Source organism: Labrus mixtus, chromosome 5 (assembly GCF_963584025.1).
Source record: "Labrus mixtus chromosome 5, fLabMix1.1, whole genome shotgun sequence".
NCBI classification, from domain to species: Eukaryota; Metazoa; Chordata; class Actinopteri; order Labriformes; family Labridae; genus Labrus; species Labrus mixtus.
The window spans coordinates 33236847-33264346 of NC_083616.1; the positions used below are offsets into that span (position 1 = coordinate 33236847).

Below are 27500 nucleotides of genomic sequence, written 5' to 3' on the forward strand. Positions count from 1 at the left end.
ATGAGGAGGACGTAGCAGTGACATCATGTATGATCTCTGAGAGGTCACTTGACTAAAACTCACCAGGAAATGTCCATAATGGATTTATCAAACAGATCGTGGATGACCACCAGAGGGCGCTTCAGAGAGGTCAGCTGAAGAGAAGAAACAGAAAACATGAGTGATGTCATGACCTCCATGTTTGAGGTTAATGATTGGACTCATCAGGGGCGTGTCCAGAGGGGTGATCAGGGGCCCCGACAAATCTTATTGGCCACCTAAAATCCTTAACTATGATTGGCTACTAGCCCTGTCAGAGGCGGGACTTCTGTTGAAATCCACCATTCATGTTGTGTAGCAGCAGATGTTTGTTTTTTAAATTGTGATTTTTGAAATTCATCTTGTTTTGAGTCCTTGAAGAATGAATCTTAGAGGATCTTTCTGTTGCCGTTATCTTGTTTTTCTTAAAAGTGGATGTGATGAGTGCAGACAGAAGGGGGAAATAAATGTTCTTCAAACTTCAGGCCACCCCCTGAACAAGTCAGGGACACGCCCCCAGGAAGCACTAAGACTAAATCTGTTTTTACTGATCAAACAAAGCGTGCACCGACCCAGACGGAGAGCGAGCGGTCTTTGGAGCCCACAGCGCAGCAGCAGTACGGACAGCCGGGTTTAGGAGCGCTGCCGTTCTTCTGCTTCTTCTTGAAAATCTTTGGGTTGAATTTCTGCAGAAACATTCTGTTAGTGAGCAGAAAGATTTTCAAACACATTCAGAGAACGTGTGTTAAAAACATCTTTACCACCACAGTGACAGCTTTACGGTGGCCCACAAAGTCCATGTTGGTCTTCCAGCCGTCTCTCTCCACGATCTGAGCGGTCGGACCAGAGTTGTTCATGGCGTGAGCCGACACCAGATACTGACCGTCTGGAGACCAGGACAGACGCAGGACGTGGGTCGTCCCTCCACACTGAGAGAGAGAGAGAGAGTGGGGGGGGGGGGGGGGGGGAGAGAGAGACAGAGAGAGAGAGGGGGGAAAGAGAGACAGAGAGAGAGAGAGAGAGAGAGAGGGGGGAGAGAGAGAGAGACACAGAGAGAGAGAGGGGGGAAAGAGAGACAGAGAGAGAGAGACAGAGAGAGAGAGAGAGAGACAGAGAGAGAGAGAGACACAGAGAGAGAGAGAGAGGGGGGAGAGAGAGAGAGACACACAGAGAGAGAGGGGGGAAAGAGAGACAGAGAGAGAGAGAGAGGGGGGAGAGAGAGAGACAGAGAGAGAGAGGGGGGAAAGAGAGAGAGAGAGAGAGAGACAGAGAGAGAGAGAGAGAGAGACAGAGAGAGACACAGAGAGAGAGAGACAGAGAGAGAGAGAGAGACACAGAGAGAGAGAGACAGGGAGAGAGAGAGAGAGAGGAGAGAGAGAGAGAGACAGAGAGAGAGAGAGGGGGGAAAGAGACAGAGAGAGAGAGAGAGAGGGGGAAAGAGAGACAGAGAGAGAGAGACAGAGAGAGAGAGACAGAGAGAGACACAGAGAGAGAGAGAGAGACAGAGAGAGAGAGAGAGACACAGAGAGAGAGACAGGGAGAGAGAGAGAGAGGAGAGAGAGAGAGAGACAGAGAGAGAGACAGAGATAGAGAGAGACAGAGAGAGAGACAGAGAGAGAGAGAGAGACACAGAGAGAGAGACAGGGAGAGAGAGAGAGAGGAGAGAGAGAGAGAGACAGAGAGAGAGACAGAGATAGAGAGAGACAGAGAGAGAGAGAGAGACACAGAGAGAGAGAGACAGAGAGAGAGAGAGAGAGACAGAGAGAGACACAGAGAGAGAGAGACAGAGAGAGACACAGAGAGAGAGAGACAGGGAGAGAGAGAGAGGATCACTGAGTGAAACCCTGAGTGGTGATTGGTTGTCTACATTCAGATCATGTGACTGCGTCTGTACCTCGCTGAAGGGTTTGGTGATGTTGGCGTCCATCTGCCAGTCCACCGTCCTCCACACTTTGAGACTGTGGTCGTCGGCCTGAGAGGCGATGTATTTCCCCACCGGGTCCCACGTGAGACCTTTGACCAGCCCGGTGTGTCCTCGCAGACACGTCACCATCTCTGCAGAGACATAACATCCCCGTTAATGAAGGTGGCCTTGTGGGTAATGTGGCCTTGTGGCCTTGTGGGTAATGTGGCCTTGTGGGTAATGTGGCCTTGTGGGTAATGTATGCATATTTAAATCAGCTGTGATGCTGCAGACAGAGAGACCTCCTTCAGCGTCTCCTACCTGGAAACTTGCGAGCGTTCCAGATGACGATGGTGTTGTCCACGCTGCAGGAGGCGAGCCACACGTCGTGAGGAGACCAAGCCACGTCCATGACATCTGCAAAGCAAACACACCAACACTGACCGAGGGACGAGACGACGGATGTCTGGATTTCTTGTTTTGACCACGAGTAGTTCCCAGTGCTGTTCATTTTTTTAAAGAAGCTTTCAAACTTTTCGATCCCACATTTTTCAGGATGAATGGAATAAAGAACTACAGAAGCTTTAAGAGAACTACAAATCATCCGCCATATTTTTTTATCCAAAAGCTGCTGCGGGTGAAAAACTGAATTTAGTGGATCATTCAAATTCACAGGTCAGTTTGTTAAAACCTTTTGGTGACTAACAAAGATGTAAAAGTGAAGTTTCTGTCTCTTCTAAAAACACAGAAGATATTTCAAAGTTGTGAGTGTTTGTGTAAAGTCTGCCTGCAATGTTCGCTGAATAAAACAACAATGTACTCTCTACTGGCTCTCTAGGACTTCTGTTCTTGTTGCCGTGGTAACAAAACAGGTTTCCATATTGTTTGATCTTTACTATCAAAGCTTAAAAACTGAGCACGGTGACGTGTGTGTGTGTGTCTTACCTCCCGTGTGGTTCCTCAGGATGGTCACACACCGCCACTGCTCAACGTTAGCCAGCTTACTGCTCGACCCAAACACCGTGCTGGGACCGATAAACCTACAAAATAATACACACACACGATCAAACTTTAAAAACACACTCACCACGACCAGCGCAGATCTACTTCACTTTGTCTGTGTGTGTGTGTGTGTGTATGTACATACGCAGCTCTCTTCCACACCATGACCAGCTTGTCGTCTCCTCCTGATGCCAGGTACAGGCCGTTGTTGGACCAGCGCACACAGTTCACACACGCTGCAGACAGACAGACAGACAGACAGACAGACAGACAGACAGACAGACAGACAGACAGACAGACAGACAGACAGACAGACAGACAGACAGACAGACAGACAGACAGACAGACAGACAGACAGACAGACAGACACACACACACACACACACACACACACACACACACACACACACACACACACACACACACACACACACACACACACACACACACACACACACACACACACACACACACACACACACACACACACACACACACACACACACACACACACACACACACACACACACACACACACACACACACACACACACACACACACACACACACACACACACACACACACACACACACACACACACACACACACACACACACACGTTTAGTTTTATATTCATTCAGAAACTTCTCAGTGAGAGACAAAACTACTCGTCACAGAAAATTTCTACTCGGGGTGTGAACGATTACAAAAAATTGTAAACGGTTACACGACGTCATTTTTTTCGTGTACACGGTTAACCGTTTTTTTTCTTTATTAATAAAAAAAAGGAAAAAAAAAAGAAAAAAAAAAGTGGGCCGCAGTCGCACTATACAACCAATGGAGGGTGCGGCCGCTATTCAGAAAGATTCCTCCGCATCACTGCCGCCACTCAAAGTTGTCAGACAGAGCTGTGCTTTATAAAGTAGGCTATATAAGTAACACAGTCTCTGAATGTGTGTGTGTGGGAGGAGCGAGTGAGGAGAGAGAGAGAACTAGGTGAGTGTGTGTGTTCGGCAGGTGTGTGTGTGAGAGGTTATGATGTCGGGGACCGAAGCAGAATAAGAAATCAGAGTCATGATGTTAAGACTCTCCGTGTCTGTTTACGGCTTGCTGCACCCCAGTGAAGTGACGGGGGTCAGCCCCCCTGGAGCAGATCAAGTCTCCCCTGTGCGCCCTGACCACGGTCGGAACGCGAAGCAGGAAGGTTAACACTCCGCTTAGTAAGATGCTTCAATTCAGCGGGTTGTCTCGTCTGATCGTAGGTCGTAGTCCAATGGGCCGGACCCTCGGGACTGCACAATCCAACATTTATCACGTGCATTTGTGAGCGCAGTAATGTTGTCAAAGTGGATCATTTGTAGCTTTATTCATCTCTAAATGTGTTATTTTTGATCAGAGATGATTGAATGCGTGTCTCTAAAACATTTTAAAATAATTTTAAAAATTTAAAAATTTAAAAAATGAAACGGTTTTCGTTTACTGATTTTTCCTAAACGGTTATGATTTACTAACCGGTTACACGTGTACACCCCTAATTTCTACATTCAAGCGTCTTGTGTTTCAACATGAAGACTGGTCCCGGGGAGGCTGGTTACCTAGGTGATTGTCCATCTGGCAAAGCATTTTGGGAATATTCTCGTTCTTCTCGTCCTCCTCTCTGAGGACCGGCGCCATGTTCCAGATCATCACCTTTCCGGAATCCTCTCCTGAAAACACACGCAGTAAAAAAGTTTTAGTTTGGCTGATGAAGAATTCAGATTTAAATCTCTACTGCTCATTTACAGAAACGTCTCCTCATGATCTAAACTCTCTCTGATCCTCCATGATAAACGTCTCCTCATGATCTAAACTCTCTCTGATCCTCCATGATAAACGTCTCCTCATGATCTAAACTCTCTGATCCTCCATGATAAACGTCTCCTCATGATCTAAACTCTCTCTCTGATCCTCCATGATAAACGTCTCCTCATGATCTAAACTCTCTGATCCTCCATGATAAACGTCTCCTCATGATCTAAACTCTCTCTGATCCTCCATGATAAACGTCTCATGATCTAAACTCTCTCTCTGATCCTCCATGATAAACGTCTCCTCATGATCTAAACTCTCTGATCCTCCATGATAAACGTCTCCTCATGATCTAAACTCTCTGATCCTCCATGATAAACGTCTCCTCATGATCTAAACTCTCTCTCTGATCCTCCATGATAAACGTCTCCTCATGATCTAAACTCTCTCTCTGATCCTCCATGATAAACGTCTCCTCATGATCTAAACTCTCTCTCTGATCCTCCATGATAAACGTCTCCTCATGATCTAAACTCTCTCTCTGATCCTTCATGATAAACGTCTCCTCATGATCTAAACTCTCTGATCCTCCATGATAAACGTCTCCTCATGATCTAAACTCTCTGATCCTCCATGATAAACGTCTCCTCATGATCTAAACTCTCTCTCTGATCCTCCATGATAAACGTCTCCTCATGATCTAAACTCTCTGATCCTCCATGATAAACGTCTCCTCATGATCTAAACTCTCTCTGATCCTCCATGATAAACGTCTCCTCATGATCTAAACTCTCTGATCCTCCATGATAAACGTCTCCTCATGATCTAAACTCTCTCTCTGATCCTCCATGATAAACGTCTCCTCATGATCTAAACTCTCTCTCTGATCCTCCATGATAAACGTCTCCTCATGATCTAAACTCTCTCTGATCCTCCATGATAAACGTCTCCTCATGATCTAAACTCTCTCTGATCCTCCATGATAAACGTCTCCTCATGATCTGAACTCTCTGATCCTCCATGATAAACGTCTCCTCATGATCTAAACTCTCTCTCTGATCCTCCATGATAAACGTCTCCTCATGATCTAAACTCTCTCTCTGATCCTCCATGATAAACGTCTCCTCATGATCTAAACTCTCTGATCCTCCATGATAAACGTCTCCTCATGATCTAAACTCTCTGATCCTCCATGATAAACGTCTCCTCATGATCTAAACTCTCTGATCCTCCATGATAAACGTCTCCTCATGATCTAAACTCTCTCTGATCCTCCATGATAAACGTCTCCTCATGATCTAAACTCTCTGATCCTCCATGATAAACGTCTCCTCATGATCTAAACTCTCTCTGATCCTCCATGATAAACGTCTCCTCATGATCTAAACTCTCTGATCCTCCATGATAAACGTCTCCTCATGATCTAAACTCTCTCTGATCCTCCATGATAAACGTCTCCTCATGATCTGAACTCTCTGATCCTCCATGATAAACGTCTCCTCATGATCTAAACTCTCTGATCCTCCATGATAAACGTCTCCTCATGATCTAAACTCTCTCTGATCCTCCATGATAAACGTCTCCTCATGATCTAAACTCTCTCTGATCCTCCATGATAAACGTCTCCTCATGATCTGAACTCTCTGATCCTCCATGATAAACGTCTCCTCATGATCTAAACTCTCTGATCCTCCATGATAAACGTCTCCTCATGATCTAAACTCTCTCTCTGATCCTCCATGATAAACGTCTCCTCATGATCTAAACTCTCTCTCTGATCCTCCATGATAAACGTCTCCTCATGATCTAAACTCTCTCTCTGATCCTCCATGATAAACGTCTCCTCATGATCTAAACTCTCTCTGATCCTCCATGATAAACGTCTCCTCATGATCTAAACTCTCTGATCCTCCATGATAAACGTCTCCTCATGATCTAAACTCTCTCTCTGATCCTCCATGATAAACGTCTCCTCATGATCTAAACTCTCTGATCCTCCATGATAAACGTCTCCTCATGATCTAAACTCTCTGATCCTTCATGATAAACGTCTCCTCATGATCTAAACTATCTGATCCTCCATGATAAACGTCTCCTCATGATCTAAACTCTCTGATCCTCCATGATAAACGTCTCCTCATGATCTAAACTCTCTGATCCTCCATGATAAACGTCTCCTCATGATCTAAACTCTCTCTCTGATCCTCCATGATAAACGTCTCCTCATGATCTAAACTCTCTGATCCTCCATGATAAACGTCTCCTCATGATCTAAACTCTCTCTGATCCTCCATGATAAACGTCTCCTCATGATCTAAACTCTCTCTCTGATCCTCCATGATAAACGTCTCCTCATGATCTAAACTCTCTGATCCTCCATGATAAACGTCTCCTCATGATCTAAACTCTCTGATCCTCCATGATAAACGTCTCCTCATGATCTAAACTCTCTCTCTGATCCTCCATGATAAACGTCTCCTCATGATCTAAACTCTCTCTCTGATCCTTCATGATAAACGTCTCCTCATGATCTAAACTCTCTGATCCTCCATGATAAACGTCTCCTCATGATCTAAACTCTCTGATCCTCCATGATAAACGTCTCCTCATGATCTAAACTCTCTCTCTGATCCTCCATGATAAACGTCTCCTCATGATCTAAACTCTCTCTCTGATCCTCCATGATAAACGTCTCCTCATGATCTAAACTCTCTCTGATCCTCCATGATAAACGTCTCCTCATGATCTAAACTCTCTGATCCTCCATGATAAACGTCTCCTCATGATCTAAACTCTCTCTGATCCTCCATGATAAACGTCTCCTCATGATCTAAACTCTCTGATCCTCCATGATAAACGTCTCCTCATGATCTAAACTCTCTCTGATCCTCCATGATAAACGTCTCCTCATGATCTGAACTCTCTGATCCTCCATGATAAACGTCTCCTCATGATCTAAACTCTCTGATCCTCCATGATAAACGTCTCCTCATGATCTAAACTCTCTGATCCTCCATGATAAACGTCTCCTCATGATCTAAACTCTCTGATCCTCCATGATAAACGTCTCCTCATGATCTAAACTCTCTGATCCTCCATGATAAACGTCTCCTCATGATCTAAACTCTCTCTGATCCTCCATGATAAACGTCTCCTCATGATCTAAACTCTCTGATCCTCCATGATAAACGTCTCCTCATGATCTAAACTCTCTCTCTGATCCTCCATGATAAACGTCTCCTCATGATCTAAACTCTCTCTCTGATCCTCCATGATAAACGTCTCCTCATGATCTAAACTCTCTGATCCTCCATGATAAACGTCTCCTCATGATCTAAACTCTCTCTCTGATCCTCCATGATAAACGTCTCCTCATGATCTAAACTCTCTCTCTGATCCTTCATGATAAACGTCTCCTCATGATCTAAACTCTCTGATCCTCCATGATAAACGTCTCCTCATGATCTAAACTCTCTGATCCTCCATGATAAACGTCTCCTCATGATCTAAACTCTCTCTCTGATCCTCCATGATAAACGTCTCCTCATGATCTAAACTCTCTCTCTGATCCTCCATGATAAACGTCTCCTCATGATCTAAACTCTCTCTGATCCTCCATGATAAACGTCTCCTCATGATCTAAACTCTCTGATCCTCCATGATAAACGTCTCCTCATGATCTAAACTCTCTCTGATCCTCCATGATAAACGTCTCCTCATGATCTAAACTCTCTGATCCTCCATGATAAACGTCTCCTCATGATCTAAACTCTCTCTGATCCTCCATGATAAACGTCTCCTCATGATCTAAACTCTCTGATCCTCCATGATAAACGTCTCCTCATGATCTAAACTCTCTGATCCTCCATGATAAACGTCTCCTCATGATCTAAACTCTCTCTGATCCTCCATGATAAACGTCTCCTCATGATCTAAACTCTCTCTCTGATCCTCCATGATAAACGTCTCCTCATGATCTAAACTCTCTCTGATCCTCCATGATAAACGTCTCCTCATGATCTAAACTCTCTGATCCTCCATGATAAACGTCTCCTCATGATCTAAACTCTCTCTCTGATCCTCCATGATAAACGTCTCCTCATGATCTAAACTCTCTGATCCTCCATGATAAACGTCTCCTCATGATCTAAACTCTCTGATCCTCCATGATAAACGTCTCCTCATGATCTAAACTCTCTGATCCTCCATGATAAACGTCTCCTCATGATCTAAACTCTCTCTGATCCTCCATGATAAACGTCTCCTCATGATCTAAACTCTCTCTCTGATCCTCCATGATAAACGTCTCCTCATGATCTAAACTCTCTGATCCTTCATGATAAACGTCTCCTCATGATCTAAACTCTCTGATCCTCCATGATAAACGTCTCCTCATGATCTAAACTCTCTCTCTGATCCTCCATGATAAACATCTCCTCATGATCTAAACTCTCTGATCCTCCATGATAAACGTCTCCTCATGATCTAAACTCTCTGATCCTTCATGATAAACGTCTCCTCATGATCTAAACTCTCTGATCCTCCATGATAAACGTCTCCTCATGATCTAAACTCTCTGATCCTCCATGATAAACGTCTCCTCATGATCTAAACTCTCTGATCCTCCATGATAAACGTCTCCTCATGATCTAAACTCTCTGATCCTCCATGATAAACGTCTCCTCATGATCTAAACTCTCTCTCTGATCCTCCATGATAAACGTCTCCTCATGATCTAAACTCTCTCTGATCCTCCATGATAAACGTCTCCTCATGATCTAAACTCTCTGATCCTCCATGATAAACGTCTCCTCATGATCTAAACTCTCTCTGATCCTCCATGATAAACGTCTCCTCATGATCTAAACTCTCTCTCTGATCCTCCATGATAAACGTCTCCTCATGATCTAAACTCTCTCTGATCCTCCATGATAAACGTCTCCTCATGATCTAAACTCTCTGATCCTCCATGATAAACGTCTCCTCATGATCTAAACTCTCTGATCCTTCATGATAAACGTCTCCTCATGATCTAAACTCTCTCTGATCCTCCATGATAAACGTCTCCTCATGATCTAAACTCTCTCTCTGATCCTCCATGATAAACGTCTCCTCATGATCTAAACTCTCTGATCCTCCATGATAAACGTCTCCTCATGATCTAAACTCTCTGATCCTCCATGATAAACGTCTCCTCATGATCTAAACTCTCTGATCCTCCATGATAAACGTCTCCTCATGATCTAAACTCTCTGATCCTCCATGATAAACGTCTCCTCATGATCTAAACTCTCTCTGATCCTCCATGATAAACGTCTCCTCATGATCTAAACTCTCTGATCCTCCATGATAAACGTCTCCTCATGATCTAAACTCTCTCTGATCCTCCATGATAAACGTCTCCTCATGATCTAAACTCTCTCTGATCCTCCATGATAAACGTCTCCTCATGATCTAAACTCTCTCTGATCCTCCATGATAAACGTCTCCTCATGATCTAAACTCTCTCTGATCCTCCATGATAAACGTCTCCTCATGATCTAAACTCTCTGATCCTCCATGATAAACGTCTCCTCATGATCTAAACTCTGATCCTCCATGATAAACGTCTCCTCATGATCTAAACTCTCTCTCTGATCCTCCATGATAAACGTCTCCTCATGATCTAAACTCTCTGATCCTCCATGATAAACGTCTCCTCATGATCTAAACTCTCTCTGATCCTCCATGATAAACGTCTCCTCATGATCTAAACTCTCTCTGATCCTCCATGATAAACGTCTCCTCATGATCTAAACTCTCTGATCCTCCATGATAAACGTCTCCTCATGATCTAAACTCTCTCTGATCCTCCATGATAAACGTCTCCTCATGATCTAAACTCTCTCTGATCCTCCATGATAAACGTCTCCTCATGATCTAAACTCTCTCTCTGATCCTCCATGATAAACGTCTCCTCATGATCTAAACTCTGATCCTCCATGATAAACGTCTCCTCATGATCTAAACTCTCTCTGATCCTCCATGATAAACGTCTCCTCATGATCTAAACTCTCTCTCTGATCCTCCATGATAAACGTCTCCTCATGATCTAAACTCTCTGATCCTCCATGATAAACGTCTCCTCATGATCTAAACTCTCTGATCCTCCATGATAAACGTCTCCTCATGATCTAAACTCTCTCTGATCCTCCATGATAAACGTCTCCTCATGATCTAAACTCTGATCCTCCATGATAAACGTCTCCTCATGATCTAAACTCTCTCTCTGATCCTCCATGATAAACGTCTCCTCATGATCTAAACTCTCTCTCTGATCCTCCATGATAAACGTCTCCTCATGATCTAAACTCTCTGATCCTCCATGATAAACGTCTCCTCATGATCTAAACTCTCTCTGATCCTCCATGATAAACGTCTCCTCATGATCTAAACTCTCTCTCTGATCCTCCATGATAAACGTCTCCTCATGATCTAAACTCTCTCTGATCCTCCATGATAAACGTCTCCTCATGATCTAAACTCTCTGATCCTCCATGATAAACGTCTCCTCATGATCTAAACTCTCTCTCTGATCCTCCATGATAAACGTCTCCTCATGATCTGAACTCTCTGATCCTCCATGATAAACGTCTCCTCATGATCTAAACTCTCTGATCCTCCATGATAAACGTCTCCTCATGATCTAAACTCTCTCTCTGATCCTCCATGATAAACGTCTCCTCATGATCTAAACTCTCTCTGATCCTCCATGATAAACGTCTCCTCATGATCTAAACTCTCTCTCTGATCCTCCATGATAAACGTCTCCTCATGATCTAAACTCTCTCTGATCCTCCATGATAAACGTCTCCTCATGATCTAAACTCTCTCTGATCCTCCATGATAAACGTCTCCTCATGATCTAAACTCTCTGATCCTCCATGATAAACGTCTCCTCATGATCTAAACTCTCTCTCTGATCCTCCATGATAAACGTCTCCTCATGATCTAAACTCTCTCTCTGATCCTCCATGATAAACGTCTCCTCATGATCTAAACTCTCTCTCTGATCCTCCATGATAAACGTCTCATGATCTAAACTCTCTGATCCTCCATGATAAACGTCTCCTCATGATCTAAACTCTCTCTGATCCTCCATGATAAACGTCTCCTCATGATCTAAACTCTCTCTGATCCTCCATGATAAACGTCTCCTCATGATCTAAACTCTCTCTCTGATCCTTCATGATAAACGTCTCCTCATGATCTAAACTCTCTCTGATCCTCCATGATAAACGTCTCCTCATGATCTAAACTCTCTGATCCTCCATGATAAATGTCTCCTCATGATCTAAACTCTCTCTCTGATCCTCCATGATAAACGTCTCCTCATGATCTAAACTCTCTCTGATCCTCCATGATAAACGTCTCCTCATGATCTAAACTCTCTCTGATCCTCCATGATAAACGTCTCCTCATGATCTAAACTCTCTGATCCTCCATGATAAACGTCTCCTCATGATCTAAACTCTCTGATCCTCCATGATAAACGTCTCCTCATGATCTAAACTCTCTCTGATCCTCCATGATAAACGTCTCCTCATGATCTAAACTCTCTCTCTGATCCTCCATGATAAACGTCTCCTCATGATCTAAACTCTCTCTCTGATCCTCCATGATAAACGTCTCCTCATGATCTAAACTCTCTCTGATCCTCCATGATAAACGTCTCCTCATGATCTAAACTCTCTGATCCTCCATGATAAACGTCTCCTCATGATCTAAACTCTCTCTCTGATCCTCCATGATAAACGTCTCCTCATGATCTAAACTCTCTCTGATCCTCCATGATAAACGTCTCCTCATGATCTAAACTCTCTCTGATCCTCCATGATAAACGTCTCCTCATGATCTAAACTCTCTCTCTGATCCTCCATGATAAACGTCTCCTCATGATCTAAACTCTCTCTGATCCTCCATGATAAACGTCTCCTCATGATCTAAACTCTCTCTCTGATCCTCCATGATAAACGTCTCCTCATGATCTAAACTCTCTGATCCTCCATGATAAACGTCTCCTCATGATCTAAACTCTCTCTCTGATCCTCCATGATAAACGTCTCCTCATGATCTAAACTCTCTGATCCTCCATGATAAACGTCTCCTCATGATCTAAACTCTCTCTCTGATCCTCCATGATAAACGTCTCCTCATGATCTAAACTCTCTCTCTGATCCTCCATGATAAACGTCTCCTCATGATCTAAACTCTCTGATCCTCCATGATAAACGTCTCCTCATGATCTAAACTCTCTCTGATCCTCCATGATAAACGTCTCCTCATGATCTAAACTCTCTGATCCTCCATGATAAACGTCTCCTCATGATCTAAACTCTCTGATCCTCCATGATAAACGTCTCCTCATGATCTAAACTCTCTCTGATCCTCCATGATAAACGTCTCCTCATGATCTAAACTCTCTCTCTGATCCTCCATGATAAACGTCTCCTCATGATCTAAACTCTCTGATCCTCCATGATAAACGTCTCCTCATGATCTAAACTCTCTGATCCTCCATGATAAACGTCTCCTCATGATCTAAACTCTCTCTCTGATCCTCCATGATAAACGTCTCCTCATGATCTAAACTCTCTGATCCTCCATGATAAACGTCTCCTCATGATCTAAACTCTCTCTGATCCTCCATGATAAACGTCTCCTCATGATCTAAACTCTCTCTCTGATCCTCCATGATAAACGTCTCCTCATGATCTAAACTCTCTGATCCTCCATGATAAACGTCTCCTCATGATCTAAACTCTCTGATCCTCCATGATAAACGTCTCCTCATGATCTAAACTCTCTCTCTGATCCTCCATGATAAACGTCTCCTCATGATCTAAACTCTCTCTGATCCTCCATGATAAACGTCTCCTCATGATCTAAACTCTCTCTGATCCTCCATGATAAACGTCTCCTCATGATCTAAACTCTCTCTCTGATCCTCCATGATAAACGTCTCCTCATGATCTAAACTCTCTCTCTGATCCTCCATGATAAACGTCTCCTCATGATCTAAACTCTCTGATCCTCCATGATAAACGTCTCCTCATGATCTAAACTCTCTCTGATCCTCCATGATAAACGTCTCCTCATGATCTAAACTCTCTCTGATCCTCCATGATAAACGTCTCCTCATGATCTAAACTCTCTCTCTGATCCTCCATGATAAACGTCTCCTCATGATCTAAACTCTCTGATCCTCCATGATAAACGTCTCCTCATGATCTAAACTCTCTGATCCTCCATGATAAACGTCTCCTCATGATCTAAACTCTCTGATCCTCCATGATAAACGTCTCCTCATGATCTAAACTCTCTCTCTGATCCTCCATGATAAACGTCTCCTCATGATCTAAACTCTCTGATCCTCCATGATAAACGTCTCCTCATGATCTAAACTCTCTCTGATCCTCCATGATAAACGTCTCCTCATGATCTAAACTCTCTCTGATCCTCCATGATAAACGTCTCCTCATGATCTAAACTCTGATCCTACATGATAAACGTCTCCTCATGATCTAAACTCTCTCTCTGATCCTCCATGATAAACGTCTCCTCATGATCTAAACTCTCTGATCCTCCATGATAAACGTCTCCTCATGATCTAAACTCTCTCTCTGATCCTCCATGATAAACGTCTCCTCATGATCTAAACTCTCTGATCCTCCATGATAAACGTCTCCTCATGATCTAAACTCTCTGATCCTCCATGATAAACGTCTCCTCATGATCTAAACTCTCTCTGATCCTCCATGATAAACGTCTCCTCATGATCTAAACTCTCTGATCCTCCATGATAAACGTCTCCTCATGATCTAAACTCTCTGATCCTCCATGATAAACGTCTCCTCATGATCTAAACTCTCTGATCCTCCATGATAAACGTCTCCTCATGATCTAAACTCTCTCTCTGATCCTCCATGATAAACGTCTCCTCATGATCTAAACTCTCTGATCCTCCATGATAAACGTCTCCTCATGATCTAAACTCTCTGATCCTCCATGATAAACGTCTCCTCATGATCTAAACTCTCTGATCCTCCATGATAAACGTCTCCTCATGATCTAAACTCTCTCTGATCCTCCATGATAAACGTCTCAGCACTGAAACAGTTCAGCGGGTGTAATGCACGACAATATATTTAATATCGTGTTGATCTTACCTTGACCACCGGTTGCAAACTTCGTTCCATCAGGGTGGATGTCAACGGAAAATATGGGTTTGCCTGTGAAACACAAAACGTGTAAACATTAAGGGTAGACCGGAGGAGCGATAATACTCGAGGAAAGTAGAAGAAAAGTCAGATTTAAACATAATGTGAGACATTATAATTACAAGAAGCTCAGCGGGTTTGAAACAGGATTCAAACTGGAACTGATGTGTCTCTTTATGTACATCGATTAAATGTTAAACAACAATCACAGTCCAGTGTTTCTCATGGAAAGACCGGGGTGGGGGGGTAACTATGGACGTATGTAGGGACGTACAGATGCACCTACTCGACTCGTCCTGATTGTTCAGCTGTCAGAAAGGCGTTTGATGTAACCCAGCACTTTTCTGAAAAGTTCAAACAATTCAACTGAAAAAGGCGCCGGGCGTCATCCTTTTTCCATTGGGTTGTATGGTACGGGTGTATTTTAATATTAGGATGTATTTATATCAAATGTGTTTTCACCACTAAAACACACACACACACACACACACACACAGACACACACACACACACACACAGACACAGACACAGACACACACACACACACACACAGACAGACAGACACACACACACACACACACACACACACACACACACACACACACACACACACACACACACACACACACACACACACACACACACACACACACACACACACACACACACACACACACACACACACACAGTTATTAATGTGCAGCCGGACTTTTAAGGTGGTCAAAACGTTTGATACCGCTGATTTGACAACGATACAATCTCCAATAACTGAATGGTAAATAATATGGATAAGTACCAAAGCTGTAAATAAATAAATATCTTATTTTGAATCAAAGACAGAGGAATGTCTGAACGTGTTTGTCTGCAGGAAATTAAAGAGAGAAGATTACACAATATTGTGTGTGTAGGACTTGCATTGTGTCCTCTTGGAATAGAAATAGTTTGATTTTTTTAATTTAAACTTTAAGTTTTAATAATCTATCATGACACCCCGAGTAGCTTTAAGATCAGTTTCATTTATAATGTCCACAGTTAGTCAGGATTAACATGAGTATCAACAGAACCTCTGACATGTTGAGATGTTTCACAGAATAAATAACTTTAAAAACAGCTCAGGCCGTTTCTCTGACAGTCAACTTTACAAAGTGAAACAGAGAAACCTTCAGGCTGCTTCACTTTGAACAACAGATTCACTCAATGTTGAATTTAAACATTAAAGAATCAGAGACAGGTGGGTCATTCTGCAGGTGGGTCATTCTGAAGGTGGGTCATTCTGCAGGTGGGTCATTCTGAGGTGGGTCATTCTGAGGTGGGTCATTCTGCAGGTGGGTCATTCTGCAGGTGGGTCATTCTGCAGGTGGGTCATTCTGAGGTGGGTCATTCTGCAGGTGGGTCATTCTGCAGGTGGGTCATTCTGCGGTGGGTCATTCTGAGGTGGGTCATTCTGCGGTGGGTCATTCTGAGGTGGGTCATTCTGCAGGTGGGTCATTCTGCGGTGGGTCATTCTGAGGTGGGTCATTCTGCGGTGGGTCATTCTGAGGTGGGTCATTCTGCAGGTGGGTCATTCTGCAGGTGGGTCATTCTGAGGTGGGTCATTCTGCAGGTGGGTCATTCTGAGGTGGGTCATTCTGCAGGTGGGTCATTCTGCAGGTGGGTCATTCTGAAGGTGGGTCATTCTGCAGGTGGGTCATTCTGAGGTGGGTCATTCTGCAGGTGGGTCATTCTGAGGTGGGTCATTCTGAGGTGGGTCATTCTGCAGGTGGGTCATTCTGAGGTGGGTCATTCTGAAGGTGGGTCATTCTGAAGGTGGGTCATTCTGAAGGTGGGTCATTCTGCAGGTGGGTCAGGGTATCCGAGCTAGCCGGGGGGGCTAACAGGCTAGCTGTGGTTAGCAACATGAATACATTTGAAGATGGAGGAGAGATTCTGATGGCGGTAAAACACACACACGTTAAGCGTGTTTAAAAGCAGTTTTAAGTCTGGAGGGTGACAAACAAGTCAAACGAGATTCGACCAGCACCATGCCTCCCGGATCAGTTGACCCCCCTCCCGACAACAAAAGCCCAACTTCGTCCCACAGATTCCTGCACAAGCTTACCGTTGTGGCTCACCCAGCTCGGCTTCAGCAGCTTCATTCTTTAGGATTTCTTTTTCTTTTTCTCTTAAATTCAACAACAATCCATCCAGGACCAGCTCGACCCCCTCTCTTTGTCTCAAACTCTGTCCGACACTTTGTTGTTTTTGTGCTTCAACTCCATCTCTGCAGCAGCTGCATCCCCGGCGGCAGACGGACGATAGACGAGGTGACACCGGGTTGGCCTATGAGGAACTGTTTCCGGTGTTATGTCGAGAAATGCTTCCCTCCCGAAGTAAACACGGAAGTACGTTTGAAAACGGTATACATCTTATTTCCAGGGGCTGATCTGTGATGACAAAGTATCTGAAGTTTGTATTTAATAAACGTGAAGTGTCGTTTTTATAAGTCTGCATAAACATGACCTGCGAACAGTGTTTAACTCTGAAGTGTCTGTAGATTAAATGTACGGATGGATACAAAACACTGCAGTTTAGTATTTTAAGGGTGAAATTCGGCAGTGAAGAAATCAGGCTGCCACATTTTGTCATGCAGGGTGCATGCACTTATCGGCAGGGATGCATTTCTCGGCGTAACACCTGTATTTTGACCGCGGACAGGAAACGTTTAGGGCCGCTGTCACAATAATTCCTTAGAGCAGGAACTTTCACATTTCTAACAAATATCATGGAAACAAAAATCCCAGAAGTAGTTCCCATGATTCTGTTTTCTTTTTCGACTACAATGAACACATCTTCAAAACACTACACGTCACGCATCTGCTAAACTTTATAAACGAATACAGCTTTATTTTGAAAAGTCAAACACACTCAATGCGCATGCTCAGAATTCAAACTTTTAGGAAACGTCTTTTCCCACCGAAATATTTATTGAGATTGTACAAATTTACAAAAATATGACAACATTTAATTTATTTTCATATCTTAATGATTGTAAATGGGAAAAAACTTTAGTTATCAAACATTAGTGTCATAAAATAAAGATAATAGAAATCTATGGAAAAGAGAGTGTGAGATTTTAATGAAATTATAAACCTACAATATTGATGATTTAGAAGAAGAATCCCCTTTGTCCCCTTGCCTTTAAAGTTTTTTATTGCATTATTATTTTGGTCGTTGTTTTGTGCTCTGCTTTATTTGAATGATGTCTGAAATGTCATTGGTCATTTTTTATACTATTTTCTACTTCAATAAAGTGGAAACTTGCATCGCTAAATTTGTAACCGTTATCTTCTGTATCTGACACGTCTCTCTTTGTGTACGCTCATCACATGAATGTTTTCTATATATGAGCCCATGTTTGATATCAGCATCACGATGAGTTTCAGGACTGAAAAGACACTGAAAGAAGCTGGAGAGAGAACGACGCTGACTGGGAGGAAATGTTCTCTTTGGTGGCTTTGAAGGTTCCCCTTTTATTCCCACATAGACGAGGAAAGAAAGAAGACACAGTCATGTGACCTGTGAGATAAAAGACCTGAGTCGATGTGTTTTCTTAACTCTTGAACATCACTTAAAGGTTGTTTCTACAAACATTACATTCAAATATCCCAGATGTATGAAGGAGTATTAGTGCCACACAGGTCGCTCAAACTCGTGACAGTTCAGAATAATAATTTGAACCATACCCTCATTTAAATCGTATTATAAATTAACGGTTTTATTCTCAACATTTTAGAATGTTTTTTTCTTTAACGTGGCCCTAATCCTCCGTCGTAAAAAAAGTAAATAATCACATAAAACAAGCGTTCTCATCCTGTGGAGGAGGTTACAGTTCAACGTTTGTAGTTCTTCTAATCGGCCTGAAGGTCTACAAAAAGTGAAATATTTCTGAGTCTGTTTATTTTCTGTGGGAGACGATCCTCATCATAGTCAGAATTTCTGTTTATTTTACTGATATGGATATTTTTTAAACTTCTTTTTCTGCAAAAATTCATATTTTTAACATTTTTTCCATCTCAAATGGAGTCATAACTCAAACCGCTCTCTCTTAAGTCTGACAGGATTCCTTTTTATGAAATATTTTTTTACTGTCTCACTTCAGACTTCAAATGAACTGTCGGCACAGTCGCTGTAAACACAGTCAACCCTCCTTTTGTTTGAGTTTAACTGATAAAACAAAAAAGACATTATTCTTATCAAACAGAGAACTTACTCCTGACTCAGACTATGTAAACATGAATATGGACTCTGCACCGTGAACCAATCACAGGGTACAAACGTCGTCGTCACCCCCCCCCCCCCCCCCCCCCCCCCACTGGCTCCAGGTGAATCTTCCTGATTATATCCTGCTGTGTTCTTACATCAGCTCACTCAGCCCTCCTGAGGGGGACGGAGTAGTGGAAGAAGCTGCAGAGTCTGTAAAACAATCTGAACATGTTTTATATTTGAGTTTATTTCCTGAATGAGACGCGGAGCGAGGAGGATGAGGGCACAAGACACGATCTGTAGGAGACAAAACGACGGGGAATATCAAATATTTGGAAAAGAGCGCCGGTGATGTCATCAGCGCCTTTCTGAGAAGTTAAATGATTTTCAACTTGAGCGCTCGGACAAAAAGAAGGCGGCGTGCTGGGAAAAAAGACGCTAGGCGCTGCGTCCGCTTTCAGCTGAGAACTCTCTCTGCTGCAGGTCCCTGAAGTGTGTCCACTAAAGGATTAGTTTTCATTAATCAAAGAGACACAGCTTTACTTTTATCTTACCCGTCAAAACACCGATGAGTCATTCAAGCCCCCAAAAAACATCTTAGATTAAGTCCCGGGTTTAAAAGTACCACATCACCCTCCAGAGTGTTTCTAATCATATCTTTATACATGAGGGTGAATATTAGAATAAAACACCCCCTCCAAGAGAATCAGAAAGTTTACCATACAAATATAAAAATCACACGTTGCCTTTCGGTTTCAAAGTGTGGCGCCAGCGTGGAAGTGCCTGAGACGGACGCACGACTATCAACCAATCAGACGTGATCACTTCAGGCTCCAAACACAAACACCAGGGCGTCACGTTTTTAAGGTGAAAACAGTGAGCATTAAAACCCTCGTGGAGCGGTTGTGAACTTCACGTTGTTTCCATGACAACAGAAACCCTCGGGAAGAGAGGGTCACGATCGGCTTCATTTCAGACTCAACAAAGGGTTAAAAAAACGCACGTGCAGCGTCCTGAGGAGGACGAGGTCGTAGATTTCAAAGTTCAAAAACATTTAAATTGAATGTGGAGGGAGGGGCCCGTCAAGGTCCCGCAGGGAGGGGCCCGTCATGGTCCCGCAGGGAGGGGCCCGTCAAGGTCCCACAGGGAGGGGCCCGTCAAGGTCCCACAGGGAGGGGCCCGTCATGGTCCCACAGGGAGGGGCCCGTCATGGTCCCGCTGTCCCTCTGAACGTGTCCTCGATCTGCTCCAGCGTCTTGCCCTTTGTTTCTGGGATGAAGGCGATGGTGAAGACGACGTTGAGGGCGCACATGGAGGCGAACAGCCAGAAGGTTCCAGCGCTGGTGAGAAGACCCTGGAGGAGGTCAGAGTCACAGGTCAAAGGTCAAAGCAACATAAGCATAAGTCGTGATCACAAAATAACTCGATCGAGAGAAAAAGGTGGAGTTTCTTGTGGAGGACTCACCATCATGTCCTGGAAGTTTTTGGTGATGATGAAGGCCATGCTCCAGTTGGTGAGGACGCAGGCGGCGCTGGCGACCCCCCTGACTTTGGCGGGGAAAATCTCTGACATCACCAGCCACGGGATCGGACCCCAACCAATAGCGAAACCTGAACACAGAAACATTTATTAAAATCATGTTGTTTTGGGAACTCAAAGTAAAGATCCTCCTGGATTCAATATTCACACAAGAAGTGAAATACATTCAGTCAGATGATGACGTGAGGTTCTGGAGAACTAAAGGTCCACTCAGTGAAATGATAAAGGTATCTTACTATCTGATCATTAAGGAAACATGTTGAAGTGCTGGCTTCTCTGACAACAATGCAGCAGCCAGTATGTCCTCCTTCTAACTTTAGATTCTGCTCCTGAATGCTCTGGATTTGTTTGGACCAGAGAAGGTAGGCGCTTTTAAGACACGCCCCCACACGGCCGTTTTGGACGCCCCTCGGTTTGCCAGATATGAGAGCAGTTATCAGGTCAACAGGTGTTGCAGCGATGGAAGCGGGCAAGAGAAGTGGTTCAGATAGAAGTGATTGTACCCGACCTAAAAAGCCTCTGCATGTTTCTAATAAGCTCCACGAGCAGAAACGTGCTCAAACTAGGATCAATATTGGAGATGCTTTTGAAAAATGGAGAGAGGTTAGAACACAGAAAGGTTTACAGACCCATGCAGAGCTGCATAAACACTGAAGCTTCAGAGTCCACCACATGGTGACCTGTGTGAGGAGGGGGGGGGGGGACAGCTCTCTATGATGTTTAGAATATTTGACTGCAGTACCCATTTTAAACACTAGGGGTCAGAGTTACATACTGCTCCTTTAAGTATTCAAATTACTTTTAAAGAAAAATCTCTAAACGTTGCTGCTCTACTTGTTCTATTTTTAAAACTTGTGACAGATTTACAGATGTGCAGCTGTGAAATAACAGGAACAACTAAATATACCTGATGAGAAGGAAAAAGGTAATTCAGGCTTCACACAGAGAGAGGAAACGTTCAGCTGTTTCAGTCGGTGTGAGGCTGTACAGTTCACTTCTCTGCAGCTCTGTTACCTCCAAACATAAACTAACACATATGAAGACTCCGCCTCTGGATTGGTCACCTGTGATGAAGACAGCCATGCTGACCAGGGCCAGCCAGGCCAGGTCCAGGTGGGGCTCCGGACCAGCCGTGGTCTGGACGTCCAGAAGCAGACCGCTCTGCAGGGTCATGCTGGGCTTCGGCGGCGTCAGATAGAAGTAAACCCCAAACGCTGTGGTGCTGATCGCCATGGCAACACCTGGATGAAAAAACGACAAAACACACAGAAATAAGTCTCTTCTTTTGCTGCAGTAAAAGACTTGGAGACCATGGAGCTTTGAGGTTCAGACTCATGTTTGTGTATGATCCGGTCAGCCTGCATCATTTACTCGCAGACTAAATCACCCGATTGTCCTTATTTATAATAATAACATTAAATTTAACGGAAGGAAGGGGAATCATGTGCATCATGAAGTCACTTTCGTAAATCAGATCTGAGTTTATATACCGGAGATGATGAGAAGGATTTTCCTCCCCGCTTTGTCCATGATCAGAGCTGCCACCGCAGTGAAGACCACCTGAATGGTGCCCACGATCACCGAGGCCAGGTCGCTCTCCTGGAAAACAAAAACAACACGTTCACAGATGTTGTGTATGCAGTTACAGAGCGGGGTCAGGGGTCAGGGGTCAGGGGTCAGAGTTTTGTTTCACATTAAGCTGTTTGCCCTTCACATTTTCCAGCTCCTCCTCCTGGGGGACTTCGAGGCGTTCCCAGGACAGACGGGATCTATAATCCCTCCAGCGTGTTCTGGGTCTGCCCCGGGGTCTCCTCTCAGCTGGGCATGCCCAGAAAACCTCCAAAGGGAGGCATCCAGGAGGATCCTGATCAGATCCCTGAACCACCTCAGCTGGCTCCTTATATAAATGATGTGAAGGAGTAGCAGCTCTACTCTGGTTGAAATGAGACTGACATTAGAGAGAGCCCCTCCCTCACCTTGAAATGTGCCTGTTCAAATATGGTCTCAGCGTAGAACATGATGGCATTGATCCCCGTCATCTGCTGAAATACCATCAGCATGACCCCGATGATCAGAGGCTTGTAGACTCCGGGGTCCTTCAGGTCGGACATCTGGAAACTGGAACCCTGAGAGAGAAAACAGTAAAGGGTTAACCAGATATAATCACGATATCAGGTAAAAGAACTACACTACCCACGATCATAGAGTGTCACAGCGATGTCTCTGATTGGAGGAGCGCGATGTTACCATGGCAATGTTTCCCGCCCCACAGCGCTGTATGCAGATAGTTAGCTAGCAGGCTAGCTAGTTAGTTAGTTAGCTAACAGTGAATGTGCTAACGTCATCATGCTGTTGTGAATTTATATATTTATTTATTTTACAGGGACTTTGTATATTAATAAACATTTCTGTAAATATGCCAGAGTTAGCCAAAAGGCTAATTTTCAAACAAACGTAATAACTACAAGATATTACAACATGTGCATTAACAGTATAAACACGATAACGACAACTTAAGTTACATTTAAGAAGAAGAGGGATCATTAGCAATGCATTGTGGGATGTGCAGTCCATCGTCTCTGGACGATGACACGGTACACAGTCTTGTACCTTTGAGGTTTTCTCCGTGTTTTGACGCTGTTTTTGTGCAGAATTAAATGTTTTATAGTCAGTATTGGGGTAGCTGGTTGTCATGGTAACAGGCTTCAATCTGTTGATATAAAAATTTAATGAAATGTAAACAAAGATTTAGAATAGGGAAATATACTTCCAGAAACCAGAGCTGCCGTAAAGTGGGCGGTGACTGTTGAGCTCTATCTAAGCCCCTCCCCCTCAGACACAGACTCACCTGATCGTCACAGGCGTCCTCGATGCGAGCACACTCCCATTCGACGGGCGCGTCCGGCCCTCTCAGGAAGCGCAGCGCCTCCTCCGCCTCCCGCCTCTTTCCCTGCGACAGAAGGAAGCGCGGCGTCTCGGGCATGAAGCACATGCACACCATCAGCAGCGTCGGCGGGATGGAGCTGCAGATCGCCAGCCAGCGCCAGTCCAGGAAGAGACCTGCAGGGCGGGTTTCATGTAAAGACAACAGAAGGTGAGTCAGATATCAACGTGTCACCATGGTAACGTAACTCGTTCACCGGGGTTTGATTCTTGACGATGTCTGAAGAAGATCTGCGAGTTTGATGCTGCTGGGAGCTTTTCATTTTGGATTTATGATCCTGATCCTGTGATGTGTGGACCCTCCACTTTGTTGTGAACGTGGTGTTTTTCTGTATTTTCATATTGAATCTTCTCTGTGATTGTTAACGGTTCCTTGTAGTGATTTTAAAATGTTCCATGTTCATGTTTCTCTTGATCGTGATGCTTTGATGTCGTCTGTGAAGAACTCGTATTTTGTCTGAAATGTGCTGTAGAAATCAACTTGACTCGACTGGGGCGCTGAGGTTTGTGCACACATGAATGATGAGCGTTTCTTTCCCCTTCTGTCTGCACTCATCACATCCACCTTCACCTTCAACATGAGATGATGGCATCATTAAACATCTAAACTTCATTCTTCGAAGATTCAAAACAAACATCTGCACACTGAAATCTGAGCAGCCTGCTTTCAACACAAGTCCTGCCTCTGACAGGGCAGATAGCCAATCATAGTTAAGGACTTTGGAGTGGCAACTGGGGTGGGCAATAAGATTGCCAGTGTCCCCATGCCCCCAGATGGAATAATAAATATAGCCTTCAACACGTCAGCTTCTCTTGTGTCTGTGACTGAAGGCTGCAGGACACAGAGCAGCTTTGTCCAGGTTACCTCTCTGCTGATCTGATTGTTCCACTCGATTCTCCACAGCAGCCTGTTCGTTACTATCAGTTGAATTTAGTTTGTATTAGCTCGAGAGCTTTTAAACAATTATTTATCTAAATAACGTGACTACATCGTCCCCCTGACCCCACGAGTGTACAACCCCTCACTGTCATAGCAGGGGGGCGGCACCTTTTTTAAAAAAAATCTGTTTTTCCTGTGGCTCAGTTTGTAGAGTTGTCGCCTCTCAACCTGACGGTCGAGGGTTCGATCCCCAGCTGAGCAACATGTCCGATGTGTCTTTGGGCGAGAAACTTAATCCTGAATTGCTCCCTCTGCTTCAGTGGTGGTGTATGAATGGATTAGTTACTTCTGATGGATGATACTACACAGCGGCCTCTACCATCAGCGTGTGAGTGTGTAGGAATGGACGAGTTAATACTGATGGACTCTTTACACTGCAGCCTCTACCATCAGTGTGTGAATGTGTATGAATGGATGAGTTAATACTGATGGACTCTTTACACTGCAGCCTCTACCATCAGCGTGTGAATGTGTATGAATGGATGAGTTAATACTGATGGACTCTTTACTCAGCAGCCTCTACCATCAGTGTGTGAATGTATGAGTTAATACTGATGGTCTCTTTACTCAGCAGCCTCTACCATCAGTGTGTGAACGTGTATGAGTTAATACTGATGGTCTCTTTACTCAGCAGCCTCTACCATCAGTGTGTGAATGTGTATGAATGGATGAGTTAATACTGATGGACTCTTTACTCAGCGGCCTCTACCATCAGTGTGTGAATGGATGAGTTAATACTGATGGACTCTTAACACAGCGGTCTCTACCATCAGCGTGTGAATGGATGAGTTAATACTGATGGACTCTTAAGCAGCAGCCTCTACCATCAATGTGTGAATGGATGAGTTAATACTGATGGACTCTTTACTCAGCGGTCTCTACCATCAGCGTGTGAGTGTGTATGAATGGATGACTTAATACTGACGGACTCTTTACTCAGCAGCCTCTACCATCAGTGTGTGAATGTGTATGAATGGATGAGTTAATACTGATGGACTCTTTACTCAGCGGCCTCTACCATCAGTGTGTGAATGTGTATGAATGGATGAGTTAATACTGATGGACTCTTTACTCAGCGGCCTCTACCATCAGTGTGTGAATGTGTGTGAATGGATGAGTTAATACTGATGGACTCTTTACTCAGCGGCCTCTACCATCAGTGTGTGAATGGATGATTAATACTGATGGACTCTTTACTCAGCAGCCTCTACCATCAGTGTGTGAATGTGTATGAATGGATGAGTTAATACTGATGGACTCTTTACACAGCGGCCTCTACCATCAGTGTGTGAATGTGTGTGAATGGATGAGTTAATACTGATGGACTCTTTACACAGTGGCCTCTACCATCAGTGTGTGAATGTGTGTGAATGGATGAGTTAATACTGATGGACTCTTTACTCAGCGGCCTCTACCATCAGTGTGTGAATGTGTATGAATGGATGAGTTAATACTGATGGACTCTTTACTCAGCAGCCTCTACCATCAGCGTGTGAATGTGTATGAATGGATGAGTTAATACTGATGGACTCTTTACACAGCGGCCTCTACCATCAGTGTGTGAATGTGTGTGAATGGATGAGTTAATACTGATGGACTCTTTACTCAGCGGCCTCTACCATCAGTGTGTGAATGGATGAGTTAATACTGATGGACTCTTTACTCAGCAGCCTCTACCATCAGTGTGTGAATGTGTATGAATGGATGAGTTAATACTGATGGACTCTTTACACAGCGGCCTCTACCATCAGTGTGTGAATGTGTGTGAATGGATGAGTTAATACTGATGGACTCTTTACACAGCGGCCTCTACCATCAGTGTGTGAATGTGTGTGAATGGATGAGTTAATACTGATGGACTCTTTACTCAGCGGCCTCTACCATCAGTGTGTGAATGGATGATTAATACTGATGGACTCTTTACTCAGCAGCCTCTACCATCAGTGTGTGAATGTGTATGAATGGATGAGTTAATACTGATGGACTCTTTACACAGCGGCCTCTACCATCAGTGTGTGAATGTGTGTGAATGGATGAGTTAATACTGATGGACTCTTTACACAGTGGCCTCTACCATCAGTGTGTGAATGTGTGTGAATGGATGAGTTAATACTGATGGACTCTTCACTCAGCGGCCTCTACCATCAGTGTGTGAATGTGTATGAATGGATGAGTTAATACTGATGGACTCTTTACTCAGCAGCCTCTACCATCAGCGTGTGAATGTGTATGAATGGATGAGTTAATACTGATGGACTCTTTACACAGCGGCCTCTACCATCAGTGTGTGAATGTGTGTGAATGGATGAGTTAATACTGATGGACTCTTTACTCAGCGGCCTCTACCATCAGTGTGTGAATGGATGAGTTAATACTGATGGACTCTTTACTCAGCAGCCTCTACCATCAGTGTGTGAATGTGTATGAATGGATGAGTTAATACTGATGGACTCTTTACACAGCGGCCTCTACCATCAGTGTGTGAATGTGTGTGAATGGATGAGTTAATACTGATGGACTCTTTACACAGCGGCCTCTACCATCAGTGTGTGAATGTGTGTGAATGGATGAGTTAATACTGATGGACTCTTTACTCAGCGGCCTCTACCATCAGTGTGTGAATGTGTATGAATGGATGAGTTAATACTGATGGACTCTTTACACAGCGGCCTCTACCATCATTGTGTGAATGTGTGTGAATGGATGAGTTAATACTGATGGACTCTTTACTCAGCGGCCTCTACCATCAGTGTGTGAATGTGTGTGAATGGATGAGTTAATACTGATGGACTCTTTACACAGCGGCCTCTACCATCAGTGTGTGAATGTGTGTGAATGGATGAGTTAATACTGATGGACTCTTT

The 27500-nt window shown here is 43.9% G+C and overlaps 2 protein-coding genes across 2 annotated transcripts in view; both read right to left on the reverse strand.

Moving 5' to 3' along the window:
* Positions 1 to 17267, reverse strand: part of LOC132974765 (protein HIRA) — a 24890-nt gene extending 7623 nt beyond the window's left edge. The window contains exons 1-10 of the mRNA XM_061039039.1: positions 17070 to 17267; positions 14921 to 14983; positions 4520 to 4630; positions 3069 to 3159; positions 2867 to 2961; positions 2243 to 2338; positions 1913 to 2073; positions 780 to 947; positions 591 to 704; positions 64 to 134 (exon numbers count right to left, since the gene is read on the reverse strand). Coding sequence (XP_060895022.1) covers positions 64 to 134; positions 591 to 704; positions 780 to 947; positions 1913 to 2073; positions 2243 to 2338; positions 2867 to 2961; positions 3069 to 3159; positions 4520 to 4630; positions 14921 to 14983; positions 17070 to 17106 — 1007 coding nt within the window. The 5' untranslated portion in view covers positions 17107 to 17267. The remainder of the gene's footprint in view (positions 1 to 63; positions 135 to 590; positions 705 to 779; positions 948 to 1912; positions 2074 to 2242; positions 2339 to 2866; positions 2962 to 3068; positions 3160 to 4519; positions 4631 to 14920; positions 14984 to 17069) is intronic.
* A 2588-nt stretch (positions 17268 to 19855) lies between these two features.
* The window catches only part of slc2a8 (solute carrier family 2 member 8), a 14393-nt gene continuing 6748 nt past the window's right edge, over positions 19856 to 27500 (reverse strand). Inside the window, exons 5-10 of the mRNA XM_061039041.1 lie at positions 23602 to 23813; positions 22730 to 22879; positions 22244 to 22352; positions 21818 to 21994; positions 20679 to 20824; positions 19856 to 20567 (exon numbers count right to left, since the gene is read on the reverse strand). Coding sequence (XP_060895024.1) covers positions 20421 to 20567; positions 20679 to 20824; positions 21818 to 21994; positions 22244 to 22352; positions 22730 to 22879; positions 23602 to 23813 — 941 coding nt within the window. The 3' untranslated portion in view covers positions 19856 to 20420. The remainder of the gene's footprint in view (positions 20568 to 20678; positions 20825 to 21817; positions 21995 to 22243; positions 22353 to 22729; positions 22880 to 23601; positions 23814 to 27500) is intronic.